This window comes from Calidris pugnax, unplaced genomic scaffold, assembly GCF_001431845.1.
Source record: "Calidris pugnax isolate Ruff unplaced genomic scaffold, ASM143184v1 scaffold148, whole genome shotgun sequence".
In the NCBI taxonomy this organism is placed as follows: domain Eukaryota; kingdom Metazoa; phylum Chordata; class Aves; order Charadriiformes; family Scolopacidae; genus Calidris; species Calidris pugnax.
Genome location: NW_015090926.1, coordinates 5815280 through 5839113, shown reverse-complemented (window position 1 = coordinate 5839113; position 23834 = coordinate 5815280). Strand labels below are relative to the sequence as shown.

Genomic DNA, 23834 nt, shown 5'->3' with positions numbered 1-23834 from the left:
TGCCCTTTTGATCTGACCTGGGAAAATTTTTAATTAAGTACAGTCTGTATCACAGCTGAAGTATACTAGCAGCAGAAAACAAGCTCATTTGTGAGGACAACCAGATAAAGCCACAGAGTGTGGCAACAGCAAGACAACACAAACAGCAACATCACCCAGGCAGGAAGAATACAAGCAGCTTAGTTCCAAAGGGTTTGACTACAGCAGTTACTCTATGCACGGAACAGGATACGCTAGAATTTGGGACAAGAAATTTGGAAGGAAGAAGAGTGCAAGTTCTGAGATGTGTCACAACCTTTAAAGATTGGATATAACTAATGGAGAAAAGTAGCTCTGAAGCGCAAGGGGCCTAGGGCTGGGGTTTTTTTGTGTGTTTGTTTTTATAATTAGAATCCTAGTGTTCAGACTCAAACACAAAAGCAGAGCTGCTAGACACTGCATCCTATTACTACAAGAAACACCACATGCCTACCACTATTCACAAAATACTTTCAAGAGTAACCCTTTCAGGGTTCAGGTTACCAGTCAGCTCCCCTATCTAGTCCACTTTCTCTACTCCGCTACACATAATATATACTGATCAAGTATCACTAAATGGTACAAACATTGGTGTAACAATATGGTATGCATTTATGCAATACAGAGCTATCTTCCACTTAATTTTTATTTTCTACTTAGATGTGCAATTCTTCTACATCTTACTTTGCAACACTTGGACTTCAAAAAGGAACATCATTAGCAGATACGAAAGACAAAACAAGGTGACTTTTTATTGATGTTTATATACCCCAGAGGTGATTAACAACTGAGAACACTTGCTGAAGTTGCATCACAATACACTCTAAAATCTTAAGAACACCCTCAAAAAAAATAAAAATACCTCCTTTTCGGCCAACTCGACTATCCATGAACTTCTCTATTGTTTCAAATTCATCTTCTTCAGGTTGTGGGACGTCTTCTCCACAAACTTCCAGCAAATCATCAGAATCTGTCTTGGTTTCTTCAGCTTCTTTGTAGCTAATGTTGACTGTTGCCTGGCGGCGAGATCCCCTCTTATCATAATCATCATCATCATCCTCCTCCTCCTCTTCCTCATCCGATGAATCAAGTTGCCTCTTTTTCAGTACTGCACTCTTTTTCCCACTTTTTGACTTAATTCTTGAAAACAGTAAGGTATACACAATAACAATGTTTAAACAGGAACAGCTATAAATCTTCTGTATTGCTCTCTGAACACATGTATTTCGTGAATGCTCAGCTACTCCAATTTCAGTTAGAGAAGACAGAAAAAGGGATTCGCTAGAATGCATTACTATTATCAACACCTTATGTAGCTTTAAAAAAACCTTTTTTTTTAATAAGCATTAATGTTTTCATTTGCATATACAGTGGTAGTAAATACTCACTTACTAGAAATAGTACCACAGTACCCAAATGCATGACTTCTTACCTGGTTGGAGGCTTACGGCTTTTAACCTTGTTTTTTGGCTCATAGTCAGATTCACTCTCTTCACAACTGCTTTTCTCCCCATCTTCCTCTGATTCAGACTCAGAACCAGTTCCTGATACTGACCCTGATCCTGACATTTGCCAGTCTTCACTGTGTATATTGGAAGACAAAAGAGGAAATTACATTGGGTTTTTCTTTTTTTTTTTTTTAACTTATTTTATTTTAAATCATCTATTCATCCACAGGGTATCTGCTGTAATTTCAACACACTGCACAGTTACTTCAGCTGATGAGACAGAAAATTGTCATCAACAAATATCAGGTAAGTAAAAACACCCAGTGGCTTGAATGGACTAAGTTTTCTGTTACAAAGAAATAGATTTAAAATCCAAAAAAACAAACATCTGGATTTCTATATAAATTTTACCATGAAGAAATGAGTTAACATGACATTAAGAAAACAAAGCACTTAACAAGTCTAACTGGAAAGATACATAATCATCAGAACTTACACGTGCTCAGATCATTAAAGGACTGTCATGTTTTATTCCAGAGTTGCATATTGTCTAACGCCTATGGTCCCTGTGGCCCATATAAAGAATCAACAACTTTTTCACAGGAATCAAAAAATAATAGAAGCAGATTTGAGAAACATCCAGAAAAATTGAATTGCAGCAATCTGTGAGTGGCACTGGTGCCCAAAAGCTCCCCATGAGTTCTCAAATCAGTGCTTCATGACTAGGCAACATACTATGAGTAAGACAACACTTGTGACTGAGCAGCAGGATCTCCCTTGTTCTTGCTAACTGAGATCTTCCTCTTTGCAACAGGAAAGATGTACCCACTGATGAATGGTATCTTGCTTCAAACTCTGACTTTATAAGGACAAATTTAATCTTAATAGCTTCACAAAAAAGAAAGAAAGAAAGAGTCTGATATACATTATTGAAAAGCTGCTAAATCATTATAGTAGCATCAGTTTTAGGTCTACTTGACCACAGTGCTAGAGCAGTAATAATGATCAAAGCTGGAATATAACCAAAAAATCTCTTCCTTAAATATCCAATCAGGAAGCCTAAGAATCATTGCTTAGATCCCTCTCTTCTTCTCTCTTTCTTGTCTTCCAGGACATTGAGTCCCGGCAGACATCACACTACCATCGTTCCACTCATTCAAGACAAACACACATATATGTTTATTGTGCAGATGGCACATGGCCAACGGTACAGAATGTCTTATTAGAATACATTTTCTGCAAACAGTAAATTAAAATAACACTAACACAAATCCATGACCTGCATTTATTTGGAAATATAAAAAACAGATGTAAAGCACCATCCTGTATGGTTTGATCATGTACTAAGTTAAATACTGAGAAATGTCCAGTTTGCATGTCAGATAACAAGTGCAGACACACTTGTTCAGGAGACCCATGGGACAAAAATTCAAGCAGTAGATATACAAAATGATTTGGTTATGGGTTCCTATAATATCCTTCCTTTAATACAATATGCTATTAAATGCAATCAAACTCTTAACTAACAGAAGACTGTGAATAACAGCTCATGGCTAGGGAAGTACCATTTTACATAGTGCAGGGGTTTTTTGTGCCCCTCCCCCTTTTTCTTCCCCCCAACTACCATTTCTTTAAGATATTATACTGGCAACCTTGAACACTGAAGTGATTAATGAATTGGCATCTCACTGCCACAATAACAATGTATAATCCTTTTCACAACTTTTTGATCTATCATTTAGAAGGAGCTTATTTGCAGTTAAAATTCTTTGCTACCCAGTAAAGTTAATTACAATCAAAACTATATCAACTTTTAGGCATGTCTGGGGGAGGGTAAGAGGGGAGATACCAGAAGAATCTGGCATTAACTGTAGGATTCTAACTTAAGTTTGTTGTGAGACAATCTGCTTAAGTAGTTTGTAATTTCTACAAGAATTTTAGGGACAGCCTTCAGCTGAAAAATAAACTGCAACAAAGTATTTTAAAAATAGAAGCACTGATGAATGTTTTTGAACAATACTGCAGACTTGTTTGCTGAGAAATTAATACAATATAGATGTTTCTTTAAGAGCTTATTTTAAATATTCCAAAATATTTATCAAAAATTGGAAATGCAAGATCAAGATGAATTAAAAAGGGAACTTAAGCATTTCAAGTGTGGAGAAATGAAGCACGAATTCTATGCATATGTCACTACAACAAAAAAAATTACGTGATATCACTTATAAAAATATCTTACTCTTTATGTTTTTTCTTCTTGGTTTCACTGGATGAGTCATCTGCAGAATCTTCACTACTTGATGAATCCTGCAAGTGAAGAAAAAAAAACCCACTGCATCGTTATCTCAAAAAGAATGAAGTACTTCTAACATCGAAAAGATAAATCAGCTCCCACTTTCAAACTGGAAGCATATTATTCATGTTTCACTCTCTTTGTCACCCCGTTAATGCAAAATGAGATAAAGACCACTACTGTTCTTATATTTATCCATCTATGAATACCTTGTGTCAGCATAGCTCTAAAGAACATCACAAAAAAACCCCCGTCTACAAAAGTAAACATCGTGCCGATGTAAAAACAGTCATGGTTTAAGCTGCCCTAAATTAATTAAAATGAATGTTCTATCAAAATCCTAATAAAATCTCTTACCCTCAGGAACTTTCTGACCTGCAAAATTCTTTCATATTTAAACACCTGTTTAAGAAAATTTTGAGGATAGCATGTTTCTTCTTTCTCTATGTTCAAAGAAAAAACAAGAACCCTCTTAAAATTAGATTTTCCTAAAACCACTATCACGATTAAGTTTAAATTCAGATTAAGATTTATCCTGAAAACATTCTTCTGAAAGAGAGTACTTAACAACATCTGTCAATTAACCTTTTAACGATATGTGACTAAGTTCTGTGTTTAAGTTTTAATGATGAGCTGCTAAACCAGCCAAAATCAGAAATCCAACCAAATGAGTCTGATTACACTGCAGTTTTCATAGTGAAGGAGAAAAATGCAGCTTTATAAATAAATTCCAGTTCATAGCCACTAGTGTCCTTAAGATGTTCCTGCTGCACAAAGTCAACATCTCTTTAGCATGTAATTTAGGTTTTAAAATATCTAGAATACAGGTGTTCTTCTAAAAGTATGAGAATTCTTTTGTAGTAAAAGTTTAAAAAATTGCAAAAAAGTTTTGTACTCCATGCAGAATTTTTGAAAATTATAGCAGCTACCTTTATACAGAAACAAGCTGAAAAAAATCTTTCAGCTTTTTTACAGTTTTTACAAAACTCAAGAAGCCATAAATACAATGCAAGTCAGTACTGTGTGGCTTGAAAATTTTGCCCATACATCACTGAATATCTACCTAAAAATACCACATAATAGAGGCTGCTATAGTTTTGGCACAACTCACTTGAAAATTAGTAACTAGAGGTACTTTTACTTTTCTTTGTAAAAATGTCAGTTATTTGAGTGTTACTTTTGTAGACTAAAACCAGATTTCTAAGCACACTTAGAGAATATAACTTGGCTCTACGCAATTTTATTCTAACATACGAGATAATGAGACAGGCACGTTTACATTTTAAAAATCTAAATTACATTATTCACCTCTTCTGAACCACTGTCTGAGGAGGCTGCCTTTTGTTGTTGCTGTTGCTTCTTGAGCACTGCTGATCTTTGCACAGCAAGTATGCTTGGACTAGACTTCCAGAACTGAACAGGAATAGAGATGCAAAAATCAGTTAAACATACCGAAAATCTCCAGTTTACCACATATTTACCTTTCCTGAATTGCACAGCTATTAAGACTGATCTTAATTTTATAAATTAAAAAAATTCACTACAAAATAGTGCATGCATTAGTAGTATTAGATAGCATTTTAAAGTAGCAACATTTCCACAGAACAGAATGTCATATAGTAATTGCCAGGACACTTTCTACAGCACAATAGTTGTGTAAGTTTAAGGTAAAACATTTATAAAGTTATGAATTATTATCTATGATTTTCATATTTTAAGGTAAAACATTTATAAAGTAAATTTTTAAACGGATTCAGCTAAATCCTTTCAGACCACTTGGATGATATGTTTTTGTTTTATACTATAACAATGAAGTACATGAAAAAAAATGTAACAGAGAGTCCTTAACAATCTTCAATTCTGGTAGTAACTAACAGATGTCTACCTTGAATAAATATGGTCTACCACCCCAATTAAGTCCATAAAACACAGAAGAGTGTAGGTAATTTTGGCTCATAGGATTTAATAGATTTCTAAACACCACTATTTCCTGAATTTAGCTAACTTATTGACAAAGAAAGCCAACTGTATGTAAGCTTGAAATTTTTATGCAATCATTTATTGATACAAGGAAACTAAGGATTAGGGAAATAACATAAAAATAGGATTTCAGAAATAACAGCATTATGTGTGCCTTTGTCTTCCATAAGTACCAGTAAATTAGTGCATGCTTCTGTATGATGAAATTTAGGTAAGCACTTAACTCAAACTTGAGAATTTTAAAAGCGTCAACTCAAATACTTATCCTTGAGAAACTCAGCCCAATTTTTAAGACAGATAAACACTAAGCCAACCAAGCTAAAACCTAATTAAAAACACTTCATCACTTCTTATTTTTTTTAAATGAAAACTGCTCTTGAGACTAACCACACAGAAAGATTTTTTAAAATATTTTTTCCCTTACAACAGGTTCATTTATATTTTGTTTACCTCAGATCCGTCAACTTTTGGCGGTTTCGCTTGAATATGTTTCTTCTCTCTAGATGTGTCAGACTCTGACTCTGACTGAGTGCCTGACTCTGAACCGGAGTCAGAGTCACTGCTGCCTGACTGGCTGCTGCTTCCGTCACTGCTGCTTCCAGAGCTTGAACCAGATCCAGAACCCGACGCTGACCCAGAATCATCATCTGACTGGCTGCAATGAGAAGTTAGTACGCTATTACACAATTGCCAAGGTAGCAGGGTTAAAAGGAAAAAAAATGCCTTAGCTTCACCTGTAAATCAATTAAGTTAGACCAAACAAATGAGTAGCACACAAACGGATGCAGTTCTATTAAATAAGTTGAGATGAATAAAGTTAAAAATGAACAAGAACTGAGAATTCAGAGTATAATCAGATACTTTGTGAAGCCAAAAAAAAAAAAAAATCAAGAACATTCAAATTGATATTGAGAAGTAAAAGTAAGGGAAAAAAAGCAGTAGAAATGTTTATTACCCACGCAAACCTTGCACCCCCACATGCTCCTAAATCCTTGTTTAGCTCCATCAAACCCCATAGATACATACACCCCTCTTCACAGTTAAGTCTACTCCACAAAGACCTGTCCAACTAAAATGTATAAGACTGTTTTCAATCTTTACAGATCGGCAGTACTCATTAAAACAAAAAAGTCATTTAGCAGTGTATCTCACTTAAAAAAAAAAAAAAGAAGCTATGCAGACTGTGTTTTATTGTCACAGTAACAGCAGCAGAACTCCCCATGCAGACAACTCTGGATGTGTCACTGGCAGTGGTGTTTTCCTTGGCATATACTTGAGCTGCCACATTATCCACCTGTGTATTAATTTTGCAACATATTTAACATACTTAGAAAGCACAATATTATTTCATGACCATTCAAAAACTTAGAAAAATTTAGTTTTCTACAACAACTTCACAAAGTAGCCAGGTTAAAATGTAAAAAGTAAGACTCCTCATTAGGTTAATACTACCATATTTCAAAGATATTACTAAAAAAACCCATCAGATTCATACCACCTCAGGGCAAAATAATTTCAAATTATTTACACATTGGCTGCAAATGCACTTAAAAAACAGAGTAAGCACGAAGCCAGAATGGAAAATGATAAAACCAAAAGCTGGTATCAAAACTTAGCCGATCTTTGCCAGCACAAATCACCTGGCTGACACCTCAGATGCCGGGGGGGGGGAAAAGGGCAGATTGATGATCCTCTGCCCTAGAACATACTTAATTGGCACCTTTCTAAAACCACAAACCAGAACAGAAATCACTCCTGTTTCTGCTTTTGCTAACACCAACAAGACTCTACTGGTAAAGAAGAAATGAAGGTATTCCTAAACAGAGTGCTGTAGAATGTACGCCGTCTGCAACTGTCAACTTTGAGAGAAACAAACCGACCTGGTGAAGCTTCCTTGTTTTGAAGGGGGAGATGTGGAGACTTCTGCTGGGTCTCCTCGCAGCTACTGAGAGGAAAACTGGGAAGCAACAAGTCTGCTCCCAAACTTCCTATTTCTGTCATCAAAGGCTTACTTCAGGTATGGTACTACACCACTACCCTCTCTCCCCAAATAAAGCTGGGCATCCATTACAGAATAGAACTGGAGTTTAAACTATTTACCAGAAATTAACAGCACTCCATGACGATTTTAATTGTGATAGTGTTCTTGTACATAAATGTTACCTTACATTTAATGCTGGGTAAATCAGACCTATAAAAAAACAGCATTTCTCAGCATAGCAAAGTGCCACAAGTAAATGTCAGGGGAAGTGCTGTGGAAGTCAGCATTAACTATAAAAGAAGAGCAATAAGATTTCTCTATTCTGAGTTTTCTGTTGAGACACAAGTAAATACCAGCCAGCCAAGTCCCAGCACCAAAAAGCTACCAAAAAATGGGTAAATCCCACATAACCTCGGAGGGGGGAAGGGAATCAAATACTTCCATGCAGGACAAGGCTTGCCCAAAGGCAGCAATAATAATGTGGATTACCAAATCTAAAAACGATGCAAACACTAAGCCATAAGGATGGTAATTAAGTTAGCTTTCCATACAGCAGCAATGTACTTCATACACACCACTACAGTGCTAACCATAGGTTCAATGGCACATGCACCCAGAGGCAACCAAAACCAAGTCCTTTTTTTTTTTTTTTTTTTAAGGTAGCATAGGTCTGACACTGAAATAAGCCATCTTGGTCAAACAACTTGCCAACATTAAGAAAAACATGTAAACCAGTAACAGGAGAGAATGGTGGAGAGACTACAGGGAAAAAAAATCCTGTTTACTTAGATAAGTAAGCAAAAATCAAGTCAGTTAGATTCATAGTTGATGGGAAATTTTAAATGGTTTGATGTTCTTGAACATAGAAATTAAGTGGAAAGTTCAAAAACAAAGCGACTGGGACGGGATAAAAAAAAAGTCTAATAAATAATGCTAGTAGTTACGGAGCTGGATGCAAAAAACCCAACTAATTCATTATCTTTTTCTTTATGAAATGGTCAGCTAGCTATCACGTAAGGTCTCTGTTAAGTGCTAACAACCTCTCAGCAGATGTGGGTCATAGAATACTCACTATTCAGACAAAATATGTAACTTATCTTGCTTATTACCTCTCAACAAAGCTGGGAGTCTGGGAATAAATTCGTTCTAGGCTTCTGAGCAGGACCAGCAAAGTAAGAGCTATTTCACAAACCCTGTTTCTCACAATAAATTGGCCTAATAAGGACAAGAGCAGACTAATAATACAACCCAAATGCATATCAACTAACAGGAACACCCTACAAGAGTGAAAATCTTTAAGTCAATACTCAACCACCTTACTAATAAATGCAAGACTACAAAACAAACCTGCAGGCAGAAGTGCAAGGGATGGGGAGAGAAAGAAAGAAATTTACAAGACACAAGAAGAACAAATAATGTTCACAACTGACTTAGGGTTGCCATGTAGGAAGGACAATGCAGGATCACCACTGTAGACTAACAGCTAATAAGTACACAGAACAAAGAAAAACACAGAAACAAAATCTAAAGGCCATAGCATCAATAAAGTCCTACTAAGCTTTCTTATCCCAGCGTGTTAAATCAACACAAGGAAATGGGAAAAGACAAACTGAGTAGCAGCAAGCATTTTTGAAACTAGAGAAGCATTTATCAACTCTTTAGATGGTATGGCAGTATTCATATATGCTTAAAAAAAGTTTGAAATTAACTCGTAAAAAGCACTATAAGAGTTCAAGCAAGACTAGCCTATGCTGGGCAGAGCTTACTTCAAGTCTAATCATTCAAATCATTAGAAATGTGTGAAACTACACCAGAGTTTCTGCCTGTATGCTTCCTTATGGACACCACATACTCCCACAGGTCTTGGTACAACTACAGCACATACAAAAAAACCAGGTAAGATTAACAGGTGTGACTTCATTTCTACTGAATTGTGAGAAACTTTACTGTTTACTGGCCATAGGACAAGTAACTGACAGGCTCTGAGGACTACAACAAATGGTTACTTCATCATGTCCTTTCATATGATGTTTCAATCTGAGCTTCAGCAGAATGTTGACTTGGAGGCATAACCTCTACTAAGACAGTATTACAGCCCAGAAACCTGAAGCTCTTACTTACAGAGGAGGTAGTAGATGGGGCAATAAATGAGTAAGTTCTGCATAAACGTATGCAGTAAAGACACGCTGCAGATTGTTGAGACAGTACTGAGAAGCACTGCATGGCATGTAACACCCTATAAATCCCCAATAGCTGCAACTGCCCACAAATCACAGGACTTTCCTCTAAGAAATTTAACAGATTTAAATCAACAGTAACAATGATGGGAAACCTGAGGCAAAACACACACCATACAGTAATAACTACAGGTTCAGTGCTCAGTTTTCAGCATAGAAAATATCTTCCAAGTAAAAAAGAAAAACAGCAATTTTCTCTCTATCACTCAAGTCACTGCAGTCAAAGATCCAAATAGGAACATGTTTATGCCAATATCAAAATACCATGCACTTCTGGGTGCAGACTGTGTCCCTGCTTTTTCTATACTAAAACCCAAGAAATTTGATTTATTCTTTTTGATGATATCTTCTTTCACAATGTGTAAACTAATATATCACAATTTCAAACTATGACACATTTTTTTTTTTTAAGAAAAACTTACTCTTATCCAATTGCAAGTGATTTTACATAACGCAGGTGTTACCATGAGAAGGCTGAAGAACAGAGAACTTAGTTCAGTTATTCCCTCTATCAAAAGTCACTGCTTCTGCTGTCAAAGATTTTTTTTCTTAAACTACGGGGAAAAAAACCCATAAAATTGGAAAACTCATTCCCTAATCACACCATCTGAAACGCCAGCCGTTAAAAGAAAACCTTTCTGTATCAACACCACAAAACCTCTCTACAGCCTATCAGGACCAGCTGCCTATTAAAACAGAAACTGAATGGAAATTTTCAGCCTAAGACTTATTGCTTAATTATCTCTAAATTTAAGTATCTAGAAGGCAGAGAGAAAGAAAGAATATACTTGATCACTAACTGGGTTTTTTCTTGGTTTTATTAATCTCTTGTGGGAAACAGTTTTAGACCAGCATCAGACCGAACTACCAACTTGTCAGACTACCCATCAACTTCTGATATAAAGGAGCCTCTTATTTGTTTTTTTAAATAATACTTGTAAGAAAGCAGCAGCAATAAAGTAAAAACATAGTCCTATCTAACTTTTCCTAAAAATCAAGAAAGCCACCAAGATACGCAAAGACTCACTTGGGACAAATGAAGAAATGTTACGTAAAAAGAATAATAAAGAACTGCCTTTCCTCTCGTAGCAAATTGAAAATTAAAATGTTTCTGTGGCATTTTCTAGCCATGTCTCTTAAGCATAATGAAAAAATGAGGTACTGAAAATGAAGTCTTACTGAAAAACTACTGTAGCTGTAGTTTTTAATTTCAACTTCTATTCAACATGTATGATATAGCACACTGCTGGTATAGCAGTTCAGCATCCAGACATCAACCTTTTCTAGCACTTTGCCTCTGCAGATGTAGAATCACTGGGACATTATCTGTATGTGGCTCTTTATTTTTTGTATTTTACATGTAGCGCTGACCAATATAAAATTTAACAGTGTGCCACTGCTTCTCATTATCATATAAACAGGACCCAGAGTCACCCTGCCTCAGGACTTAACTGAGAAACATATCTCTAAGAGCTAGCCTCCCTGGTGAGAAAGACTATCCATCCTTCTGCTAACTGATGTGAGGAATGCCGAAATTTAACCAAAAGCTTTACCATCCTCAAAGGAGCCAGTCTTTTAGCTGCAGTATTAGCCCAAAGGTGTTCATGAAAGAAACAGCTCCCCCCTCTCCCAGCCCCAACACACTTCATTGTCAAGACCAAACTACTGTCACAGGAAAGCAGTGGTCTCCAAAGAGGGGTGCACACACCCAGGAGGTGCACAAGACAACCCATGGGGATATCTGAAGAAAATACTGGAACTTCTATTTAGATTTATTCTGAATCTAAAAAAAACCCAGAAACCAATCAAACAAAATCAAAACAACAACAAACCAGCAACCCAGGAAAAAAAAAAAAAAGAAACAAATCAAACCACAAATTCAGCTTTACAAAAATTTAATACATGGATTGACACTGTCAGTCTCACTCAGTCTGTATGTCTGAGGGTCCTGTGTCACATACGGCAGGTGAAGCACCCTGGGGGACACTGTGCTCCACAACACAGAGGGGTGACATGGGCACCATCAGCCCTTCATTCCCTTTCTGTGCAATGCGACATACTGCTGTTTGCCTCTGCCTAGTTAGGTAGATTAATGGACTATATTACCTAGTTTTAACCAAAATAACCCTCACAAAATGGAAAAGTGGATTTAAAAGATTCCTGACTGAAGACAACACTAATACTGCAAGCAAACACCAAAAAATTGGTAGAGCTGACTCTTCTACTCCTGGACAAGCTCTTCATCATCCACATGCAAGGTGAAAAACAATTACAATCTAATTACATCTGACAAGAAGTTGGACCAAAAAAACCTGGATTATCAAGACTAGTTGAAATATGTTACTTACATCGCTATTGTTAACAATTAACCTTGCCTTAAGCATATACTGTGCATTGAGACACTAGCTAATGATAGTATGAAGCCATCACAATCAGCAAGACATTTGAAAACAAACCATCCAGAAGACAAAGACAAACCTCTGCTTTTCCCAGCAATGTTTCAAGTCATGTGATACTCAATCCTGCACTTTACAAAATTTCACTCTACTTACTGATAAATGTTTAGAAGCCTCTTTTGAGGTTCTTTTACCTGGAGAGAAAAAAATGCCCCATACTATTGGAGAATCTACTTCTTGCTTCTGTAAAAATGATAAAACAGTGCATGGAAAACAATAGTGGCAAACTAAAGGGCATTTTCTGGTCAGCAAACTGTTGAAAGACACATAGAAAACACTGGCGAAGATTTGAAGACACAAGTACTAGAACAAATCATGCACTGTAGGAGGTTTGCTCTACGGTTGGATGAAAGCACGGATGCTTCTAACAAGTCCCAACTTATGCTATTTGTTACATTCTGTTTCAATGATGAAATGTGCAGAAAAACTACTTTTTTGTGAGAAAAGGAAAGATGTACCAGAAAAGATATGTTCTCAACAGTAAACAATTTTTTCCCCAATTTAAAGAAAAGTTTTATGAAAAAATTGTGGAAGTGTAACCATTGATTAAATAGATGGACTGGCTGTTTTGACTGGAATAAAATACAGATTCTAATAATGGTGATACAGACAGCACCAAAGATGAAATTAATCCACTACATCGACAATACGGAAGCTATTGCAGCAAAGAATCTGCAGCCAGAAGAGTAAAAAGTGTGAAAGGGTGTCACTGATGTGGTTAATTTTATGAAGAGTGTTAAATGGTAAAATTTTTATGATACTTTGTAATGAGATGGGAAGTGACCATAAAAATCTTTTTACCAAGGGAGGTTCACTGCTTAAAAGCATTGTTGACCTTGAAGATCAGTTTTTGGTGGGGTCTGGAGTTGTTTGTTTTGTTTTGTTTTTTTTTAAAAAAAAAAAAAAAGAGACAAGTGTTCCAAATTTGCTGACCTTTTTGTGAAAACAAATGGTCATCAGTAGTATGCTGGCTAGCACATTTTTGAAAAAATAAACACACTTAGTGTACCCCTTCCATGTGAAGGTGACCTTTTAACAATGAGAAAGCAACTGCTATTCGAAAGAAAGAAATTCATGCTATGGACAAGAGCACTTTGAAAACAGATGTTTAGAAAAGCTTCCATGATAATGGGATTTTATTGCTAAAAACAATGTTTAAAAATGTTACAAAGAGTTTCAGTGAGTTTCAAACCCATTTGTTAAAAACATAAAACTGCATAAATCCTTCTGATTAATTTGCAAGAACTGACTGACACTAGGGCAGATGGAAATTTACTAGACGAATTTTAAGAAAAACCTTAACATTAGTACTTGAAAAAACTAGTATCGTGATTTAGTAAGCACAGTTAACGATGCATTTCTTCCATTTGGATCCATGTATCTTTTTCAGCTATGCCAGCCATTCAAAAAGTACCAAGATAAACTGAAATTAGACCCACACCTTCAAACCACTGTATCACAAAGTGTTAAACCAAGATTTCAGTACAAATACTCATAATCATATTTTTAGTAAGAACAAAAAGGGGGTTTGCCATTAATAAAGTATTTTCAAGTATTACTTAATGTTTATCTCACCCTTTTGAAATTTCTATTTCTTGTGAATGTTTTGTAGTGTAAGTATTAGTACAGCTGTACATGTGTATAATTTATAAATTAACTATACATCTATCGTAGGTGCATGCTCAAGTATTTTTTTATTGACAAGAGTATGCAAACAAAAATTCTGGAGACCACTGTATTAAGGGATAAAAAAAAAATAATGTAATGGAGAGAAGTCTTCCTTTTTCCCTAACCCAGACACATTAAGCAAGCCTTGGTTATTAAAAATGAACATAAATCTCTAATCCCTTTCACAGGATTACTTATGACCCTCTTCTACATAAGAAGTAATTCAGATTAAATCCTAGTATGCTAGATGCTAACCCTAAGACTAAAGGTAGAATTATTTAAGAAAAGGTACACCCATTTGCACACACATGCATTCAAGAAGAAAATTCACATTTGTCATGTCCTCGCAGTTAAGTGGAAACTAAGAAACTAGGAATTTAAGAGTTTCCCTTTAACTGCTTCTACTTTTGCTCTGAGTTTCAGCAACTTTCACACAAGTGGAACAACAGTACGAGCAGTAGTACAAGCTACTGCTCTTTGAAAACAGTCCCAGTCCTCACCAATACATTCACCTGTTGGTGAGAGTTCTACAAGAATAACTTCTGCTGACGTTGTTATTGCTGCCCTCTCCAATCCCCACTACAGTTGTCAGCACCATCCATAGAGGGAACAGATTCAGCTTTTCAAAACAGCTTGTTTTCATAAACATGCTAAAGGGTGGATGAAGTGGAACAAGCAAGCAGGAGTGAACGGGCAGTATTTCTTAAGACTCTGTCCTGAAACATAAGTATAAAACAGTGCAAATCAATACAGAATTTAGAAAAAAAACCTAACTAAATAGATTTCAGATGAAAAATGTTTTTATAGTAGTTTTCAGTTTTAGTACATGCACCTTCCACACTGCATCATGACATACCACAAGCCAATTTTCCTACTCTTCAATCTGCTACGTGTTGTAATGCCTTCTGAAAAAAGCATGATTAAAACTGGAACGTAAGAGAAAATCTCCCCTATTTTCAAGCAACCAGCATAAATTAGGATGTTCCTGTCTTTCCCTCACTCTTTCCAATACATAGTGTCTCTCTCTCTGCCAGACAATCCAGAGCTGGAGCCTAATGTAGTTCTTCATTCAATTTTTCTGGTAGAAAAGTCACACAAGAGAAACAGCCAGCATACAGGATTTCATTCTCAGCTAACTATTCACCTCTGTTTGTTAAATTTACCTGTTCCACCATGTCACATTATGTCTTCCCTTTGCTGTGGTTTTGCACTGCTGATCTCTTCTAACCAACTCTACTTTGTGGTCTAACTTGCTTTTTTCCTTACCTTCTTCACTGATGAGTGGATGTTCAAGAAACCAAATGCCAACTGAAATTAAAAACACTATCAAGACTAGGATAGGAAATGCAGATGGAAAAAAAAACAGGGCAAAGGAAGTTAAGCTACAGAATAGAGGAGCTGCTAATATAACATATACAGAAATACAATATTTGCTAACTTTAACTATTGAAGACCATTTGTCCTCTTTTAGGCACTTAACTTCATTACTCAAAATGGAATTCCTGCTTTTGGAAGTCCCTCTTCTAAAAATATGTCACGTAAACCTTCTTCCCTCCTCCAGCTCCAAACAAATTACATACATTACTTATTTAAAAAAAAAAAAGTCAGTAAAATGAAAAAAGCATTTAGAGGTGCTCTTGAATAAGAAACCTTACATTACATTTACTTTGACCATCTAGAAAAAAACAAAAAACCTAAACAAAAAACCAGTAATCCCAAACTAAACAAAGACAACAATACACAAAATTGTACAAAACAGTGGAGCATCATAAAGGTAAAGAAAAAGAAACAAACATGATTGATAAAGCAATAATGATGATCTCTTCAGTACTGTTGGACTATTTCTCTACCATGCACACAAACCACAGCAATGATGACAAAGTTAGCTGCCAATAATAACCTGCAGGAGCAGGCATGCAATAGTATAAACTGAGTAGCATGTGCTCAGGATGGAATTTCTACATGAAAAAGTATAGTTTCATGTACAATGACAAACTGAGTTGTGAAGTCTATAAAGAGGACCTTCCACGATATGTAGTCAAGAAACTTTGCTCACCCCGAGCCCTTGAGTCAAGTAGTTCCATCTGTAGAGTAGCACATGTCAAATCTGATTTAGTGTGAAAGTTTGACACATTGAAGTAATTTGTTCTTTTTTTATAAACACTGTCTCCATACGCTCCTTACATATTCAAGATGATGCAGTATTTATTTATAAACTACTTTGCAAGAAATGCAACATAGATTAAAGATAATTTTTCACATTTGTTTTTACTTTTTTTTTTCCAGTCCCCCCAATAAATACCCATGAAATGAAACTGGAGAATGCTTTGAGTAGATGACAGGCTTAAAGATAGATCACTGAAAGAGATTAAAAGCAAGTATCCTGCCACAGAGTCATTAGTTCTTGCAACAGTCTCAAGTTTAGGTTCACTAGCTTACCCCTTAAAACAAGGTGCCCTAACAGGATCACACAATGAGGAACTATGTCTGCTAATTTACACAAGGCACTCGGAAGACAAATCCTTATGATGAAAAGCTACACAAGTCACATTGTGAAAGAACTGATTGAGCATTTAGGTTCCTGTGTAAGGCGTAGGTTAATAATGGATCCAAGAGCAAATAATTTATTTATTACCACTGATTTCAAGTGCATTCATTAGGTTAAGCTACCTTAAGAATCTTCTGTTTTAAGAACAGCAGGAAATAGAGTACTGATTTGAGCAAAATATATTTCAACACACTTAAAAAATAAAATTACTTTTGAAAACAGCTGAGATGACAGTGGACTATTTGCCTGAGTTTTGGGTTTTTTTATTAAAATAAACCATAAGTTGAAGGAAGGCAAGCATTAGAATATGAAGAACCCATTCAAAGTGGGCTGAAGTAACAGACACTAAATGCCAAACTCTTAAAATTGCACGTTCACAAGTAAGTTTCTTTAGGCAAGTGCTATCTAAAAGTCTTATTTTTAAAGAAATCTTAACTATTTAATTTTATTTAGATGCAGAAGGAAGATTTATCTTATTTACCACCACCAGTAAAAAGCAGAGGGAACAAAGAGTATAAAGGTCAGGGTACCAAGTCTTATCTCCTGTCATTAGCTATCACAAAGCATGAACTCAACTGAATTTTCCTGATACGGACTACCAACTCAAAGAGACATATTGTATTTCCCATTCTGCAGACTAGTATCTGCTGCCACTACCATAAACCTTCCCCAAAGCAAAGGTTTTGAAACTACACTGATCATCTACCCACTTTCATGACTCTATGAACCCCATTGCAAGCCTTTATTTGAGAGCCACAATCCACACAAGTTTAGAGTGCACAGGAGTTCCAGAAATCCTTCACAGGCAGGAGGTATCAGTGGTTCTCCAGGGGTCTTGTACTCTGTTGTGCTATATGACCACCCTTTGATATGCAGCTGGTTCCTGGGGCAACACAATGACATCTTTACCAGAAGCTCCTTGCAGATCAGCAAAAAATTATTAAATGGAATTTAATCAAAAAAACACCAACCGTTTGAGGGGCCACATCTGGATACATCTGGTGTATGCACTGCCTGTATCGCAAAACTTCACTGTCTTGAGCAATGTGAAAAGCTTGCATCAGCTAAAATTTTGAAACTCTCAGAATGATGGATTTGGACGTAAAATACAAGGAACAAGTATTTGCCAGCCAGGTAGGTTAGACTGTATAAACTCAGCATGAGTCCCAAAGCCAAACTAGAGACCACATGCACAACAAAAGCCATACCATAAATTTGTAATTTCTTCTTTTAGCTGTAAAAGTTCCTAGAAAAAAACCACTTGGGTTTTAATGCATATTCTACCTGAACTCTTCCAAAAAGAAGTGAAAAGATACTTTTAACTTGGATCAGGACACCTTGTCATGCTTTAGTATGATTAATTCCCTAAGAGATGATTCCTGATAAAATAGCTACTTACTAACCAAAGAGACCATCCCTGCTAACAGAAGTGAAGAGCTTGCTTCATCCACCAGCCATTGACAGTAAGTTCTACCAGCAGTTTCCTTTAGCATTCAGGTACTTCTGTTGATCTGAGAAATCCTCTGCATTAGCATGTAAGTATGTGTCTGTGTATGTATATGATCTCTCTTGCTACATGCACACATTTTATATTATCTATTAAACTTCTTCCAAAACGAAGCCAATACATGTGAATAATTCTGCAAATAAACTTGGTGAATCTCTGTTTCAACTCCCACTTAGATTTCTCGAAAGCGAGAAACTAAAGTCATGGCTTTCAATTCATCTTTTTTACCTCCTACAAGAGGTGTGAGTTCATATAGTACACTGAAGCCTGCTGACAAGTCTTTAGTCTTCACCTAACCCTCCTTTGCAGCCCACAGACTACTGAATCCACAAAGCAAATTAAACCCACTGAAATTACTATCTCCCATTAACACCAGCTTTCAAGCATGTAAAGAATGGTTCAAGTCTTTGGTGTAAGCAGCTGCTTACTGCAAAAATTGGAGTACAAAACTGGAAAGTAGCTGGCTGAAATGTAAAGCTGCACTGAGCACAATCCTTCTTACCTATGGAGAAGGAAGGTTTGCTCAAGTCCTCTCTACCTTGCTCTGCAGGAAACATAGGAAGAGCAAAGAGATGGGAAATCAGATTGTTATTCAATTAGCACCAATGTTTCACTTCTGTAGTCCCTGTTCTACCTGGAGTTTGTCTTGCAGTTCAGGTATAACTGCTCTTCCTTGCTGATTATGCTTTCTTATTACTATCTAACTAGAATGCATTTACTTAGATTCAAGTTTGCAACAGAATGCTTTCAAGAACACTACACAAAGATGCTTTGCTTGATTTAAGGCTCGGTTTCTCAGAATATTGCTATAGAGTTTGTGTCTACAGCCACTTGCTGTCCAGATGAACAGTACCTGCGATACTTATCTTGAGCTATTTAAAAATATTCCAGAGTAGTGATTTCAAGAAGCTGGAGAGTAGACTCCACTGTAATTATTACACAGTAATCAGAACATCAAGCAACAAGGTTAGTTAATAGTGTTTATGCTAGTCTACAATTTCCATCATGCTTGGTTCTAGTACTGATTTACAGCTTCTGATGATGCTGAAACAGGCAAAGAAAGTCCAAACACTGCAGCCCGTTATTCAACCATGAAAATACAAGAGATGCACTCTTCCACCTGTAGCAAAATAGAACTTCAGGCCCAAAACCTGGAGAAAGATAAAGTTCTCTACTTATCTACCAGACAGATGAATAGATGTAATGCTGGCAAGGAGTGCAGGAGCATAGCAAATTGGTCATTCCTTTCACACATTTCAGAAATAATTCACCTTCACAGCCAGTCAGAGGGAGTAAAGGACAGCTACAATTCCTTACCACAATGCTGACCAGTGCATAAAACCGAAGGTTTATGATCAGTCCCTTCTCCAGCCCCTCCTACTGCTGAGAACACTACAGGCTTTCCACAGCTTTTGCAAGTCATGGTGTTTCCATAAACAACACAACATGGTATCCATAAGGTCTGTGTATTTTTGTAAATCCAGCCCTGATCCACTGCTTCTCTTACGTTCTAAAGTAATGATGTATGCTGCTCTACATCAGACTATATTTAATTGTTATCAATGCTGTCACTCCAGAAAAAAGAGCCATGGAAGTTTTCACCAGCCATAAAAGGGAAATGAATGGCTGTACTGCATTTAAGTGTCAAATTTGTAAAGTGACACAAATTTTCAAAGTCCCCTCCAAGTGAAAACCACCTAGAGTTCTGAAAACTTACAAAAAATAAAATAAAAAATAAAAAAAAAAGACTAAACAACAGGGGCAAGCCGTATAAAGATATTCCATGTGACACTCCTTTTGCAATAATAATTTTAAATAATGGAACCAGGCTACACAGAAAAGAGTTCTATGATTTAAAATGGAAAGCTTTCACCTTTCATTTACAAAGTTTCCTGATAATACATAGCAAACATGAAAATAAGCTTTCCGAGATCTGCCTGTGGATCAGGGTATGGGGTTAACGACTGATACAAACATAGGAAAACAGTTTTTAGCATTTTAAAACTTTTTAAAGCTTTAAGATGTGCTCAGCAGAACATTTAAGACAAAGAACAAGGTCCCAATTCACAGGCAAGTATCAAGTTTTGAGTGTTACGCAAACTCCTGATACTTATGAAGTTGCTGGGAACTTCATGATATCAAACTGGCTTAGTCTTATGAATTGCTACAGTTTTAAGTAACTTTGGTATTTATGGACAGTTACAGTTTGATACTTTCCCCTATATCTTTTTAGCAAGGTGGCTTGCTTCAAGTGGGAAGAAAATTCACACACAAAAATCATCAGACTTGTCCCTGGTAAATTCATGTTTGTTAGAGGTCTTGTAGTTCAGAAGACTAGCCTTGCTCATACTACTATATTTGTTCAAATTTCTTGTTCAAGTTTCTCCTCTCACCTGAAGAGGCCTTTTTTTTTTTTTTTTTTTTTTTCAAATAACCAGTAGAAGAAACTCCAAATTTGTTTGCTAACTGGAACAGTATCAACTTTATTGGAAGCAGAAATCCTCAAAAATTTTTATGTACTAGAGATTACAAATTATTCACAAGATTAAAAGTTCACTGTCTTTCTAGGACATTCCTCTATATAACAGGAAGCCTGACATAAAAATATACAGAAGTTATTAAAGCTTATTTAGTTTTACTGTGCACTGATTCCCTTGTAATTTGCACCTGAAGTCGCTTAACCACTTCTTTCTTCCCCTTCTTCCCACTCCATGACATACTGTTACGTGCAAGCTTAATGGCCAGCACGTGTTGACTGATCAGCTGGCTATTACGTTCTTCTTGCATTTCTTCACTTAAGGCAATAATTTAAATCTCTCTCTACCCAACTGGAACTTTCCATAAAGTCTGCAGAACATAGTTTTCTTCATGACCCTCTGATTGACAGAATCAGCTAACTGGTTCAATAGGCTGTGATCACAAAGAAAGGCAGAAAGACAGATGGGTAAACTAACAGCACAATCACAACCACCTCTTAGAAGAGAAGTTGAAAGCCACTTTTTATTTGCGAGTTTACTTTGACTTCTTAAACTTTCAGCATTCATGATATTTCTGGTTTTAGAAATCTAAGCTTTCTAGTGCAGAAGGGACTTCTTAAACTTAGCACTGTTCTAGAAAGAGAACTTAATTCCACTCCTACAAATTGGCTGTCATCCTGTATGGATGCAGAGAAGTTCTAATCTGGCTCTTCCAAACGTGGGAACACTCTGCACATGCTAGAAGGCTAGCATTCAATGTTGGAGGACTGATTTTTATTTTTATTTTTTAAATTAAAAAAAAAAAAATCAAAACAGCTGGAACACTGTGCTTTCACTTCAGAAAACAAAGTTAACACTTTCAGTTATACTGCTCTGACAGCTCTAAAGAAGGAAGAAACATTAAGTACTCTATATCCTGCTCCACCCTAGTTAGGGTTTTATACAACACATCTTATGCATGTGTTCCTTGCACTTTATAGACAGTAGCTTTGTTTTAATGTTCTAATCCAAGGTTTCAACTTCTGACACTCCAGATGTATTCCCGCCCCCCCCCCCAACACCAATACTATTCTGTTGGATGCTGACGTGGTTTTAATACTATTTGAGCTTTGTTATGTAAGGTGTATACAAGATCATTACAATTCTTAGCTGAAACGACGTGAATGAAATAAGCAGATTAAGCACCTGTAAGTAAGCACATCCAGTCCTCCTAACTATGGTCTGTTTGCTGACCAGGAAGTTTGGCACCAAGTTAAAATATAAACCAGTTTTATTGAAAAAAATATAGGAGAATATATAGTCAAGAAAAACTGAAATGAGCAAGCACTTACCTTGAGTCTCCGCTACTGTTTCTTATGCTTTCTTCATCACTGTGCCCATTCATTGTAAATATTAAGAAGTTTAAAAGATAAATAAAAGTCCACTCAGGTTACAAGGTGGATATCAAGAATCCACTTCTTGGTACTCTATATCTTTTCCAGGTGATGTGTTTGCTCTAGTGTTCTCTGCAGGTATTCAAGATTTCTCCCAAAATACCTAAAATAGTAAAGGAAAACAATAACATAATTTTAACGTAGGTTTGCAACTAAAAAGGTATCAAGAATAACGTGGTCTTTCACTAACACTGAAAGGAGGCATCATGTTTGATGTCATGTTTTTAACTGAAAGTAGCTTTTTGAGTGTTACCTGTTCATGGCTGATCATTTTAATCACCATTTTCTTGCCTGAAAAAAAAATATAAAAATCTTTCCTGATGTGTATAAAAGCTTGAAAATTTCTTCTGGAGACAAGACGAGGTCTTTTTACTAGTTACACTTAAAAAAAATTGAAAGAACTAATGAAATACACAAAAAAGCATGAAAGTAAAGATCTGTCTAGCTTTTTGTTCAGCTGCAGCTGGGTCCCAGCATACAGAATATTATACTATTTCATGCAACTTTTCATTGATGGTGCTATAAAGATGGAAAATTCTGCTGAACCACTAACTGCAGAATAGGAAATGTTAGAGAAATTACATTCTATTTGGCATTGTAGAGTGAGGAAAACAGCTTACTGCATGTCTGTACTACACCTTGTGGCTTAACTTTTGCCATAGTACTGACTTCAGGACAAAGTAGATGGAAATTTTGAAGAGAAACTGCCTACCTGAACACATATGTAAAAACCATAGATATCAAAGTTCCGCTAAGTAAAGCGTATTTCATGCACAAAACATTGTGGAAACACTTCCAGATACACACATAATGCTTACATCCAGTTGTAGGTAGAGGCAGGAAGATAAAAACTGTCCCCATTAACTCCACTAAATCAAACCAGCAAGATCCCACATAGGGAATAATCATTATTTCACATCCAAAAGCATCCTCAATCAGATCACTGCAGTATCTGATGCTGCTAGAGAAAGTTTAGGCTCACAGTAAATGGCCTGCGCGTATAAACTCACCGATAATCAGATAAAGAGCAGCGCCTCACAGATTTAGTGGTGTGAAAGCGATTAGGGGCTCGACTGCCGGCTACGAGGTGCTCTCCTCTGACACACAACAACCCAACCCAGAGCTGGCGCTCCTCGGGTTGCTGGCGGCGGAACGGGGTCGGGAGTGCCCTGAGCCCAGGCACCACCTCAGACACCCGGGCCGCTCCGGCCAGCAAACAAAGGCGATGAGGGAGGGGAAAGTGATAGGAAGGAGCCCTGAAACCCCGCAGGGGCCGCCAAGCGAAGTCGGGGGACCCGGTGGGGGCTCCCCGCGGCCCGGCGCCGAGGCCGCGCTCTGCGCCGCCCCCGGCCTCAGGCTCCCCGCCGCCCGCCCGGGCGGACAAACACCCCCTCGCCTCCGGGGCCGGCACCCTCTGCACCCCGGCGAACACCCCGAACAGCGGCGAAACTTGCTCCCTGCCGCCCGCTTCCCGCTCGGCGGCGATTCCAGCCCCAACCGTCCGCACCGCGCTCCCGCGGCCTCCCACGGCCGCTCTCCCTCTGCCCACCCCCGGGGCGCTCCCGCGGGAGCCCGGGCCAGGGCTGCCTCCCGCCCCCGGAGACGGCCCTCCGCTAGCGGCGCGGCCTGCACAGGCGCCGCTGCCGGCCAAGGCTCCCTGGCAGCGTCTCCAAGGCCGCCGCTGTCCTCCATGCTCGCTTCCCCCGGCGCCCCCCATGGCCAGAAGAGAGCCACGGCCCCTTCTCCTGCCTCCCGGGCGGCTCGACACTGGCTCCCCCCGCAGGAGCC

The 23834-nt window shown here is 37.4% G+C and overlaps 1 protein-coding gene across 2 annotated transcripts in view; it reads right to left on the bottom strand.

Annotated features, from left to right (window-relative positions):
- CHD1 (chromodomain helicase DNA binding protein 1) overlaps positions 1-22160 on the bottom strand; it is a 52169-nt gene extending 30009 nt beyond the window's left edge. For both annotated transcript variants that reach the window (XM_014951480.1, XM_014951479.1), the window contains exons 1-6: positions 21945-22160; positions 6190-6394; positions 5068-5172; positions 3706-3773; positions 1451-1600; positions 881-1158 (exon numbers count right to left, since the gene is read on the bottom strand). In XM_014951480.1, coding sequence (XP_014806966.1) covers positions 881-1158; positions 1451-1600; positions 3706-3773; positions 5068-5172; positions 6190-6394; positions 21945-21997 — 859 coding nt within the window. In that variant the 5' untranslated portion in view covers positions 21998-22160. The remainder of the gene's footprint in view (positions 1-880; positions 1159-1450; positions 1601-3705; positions 3774-5067; positions 5173-6189; positions 6395-21944) is intronic.
- Positions 22161-23834: the final 1674 nt, after the last annotated feature.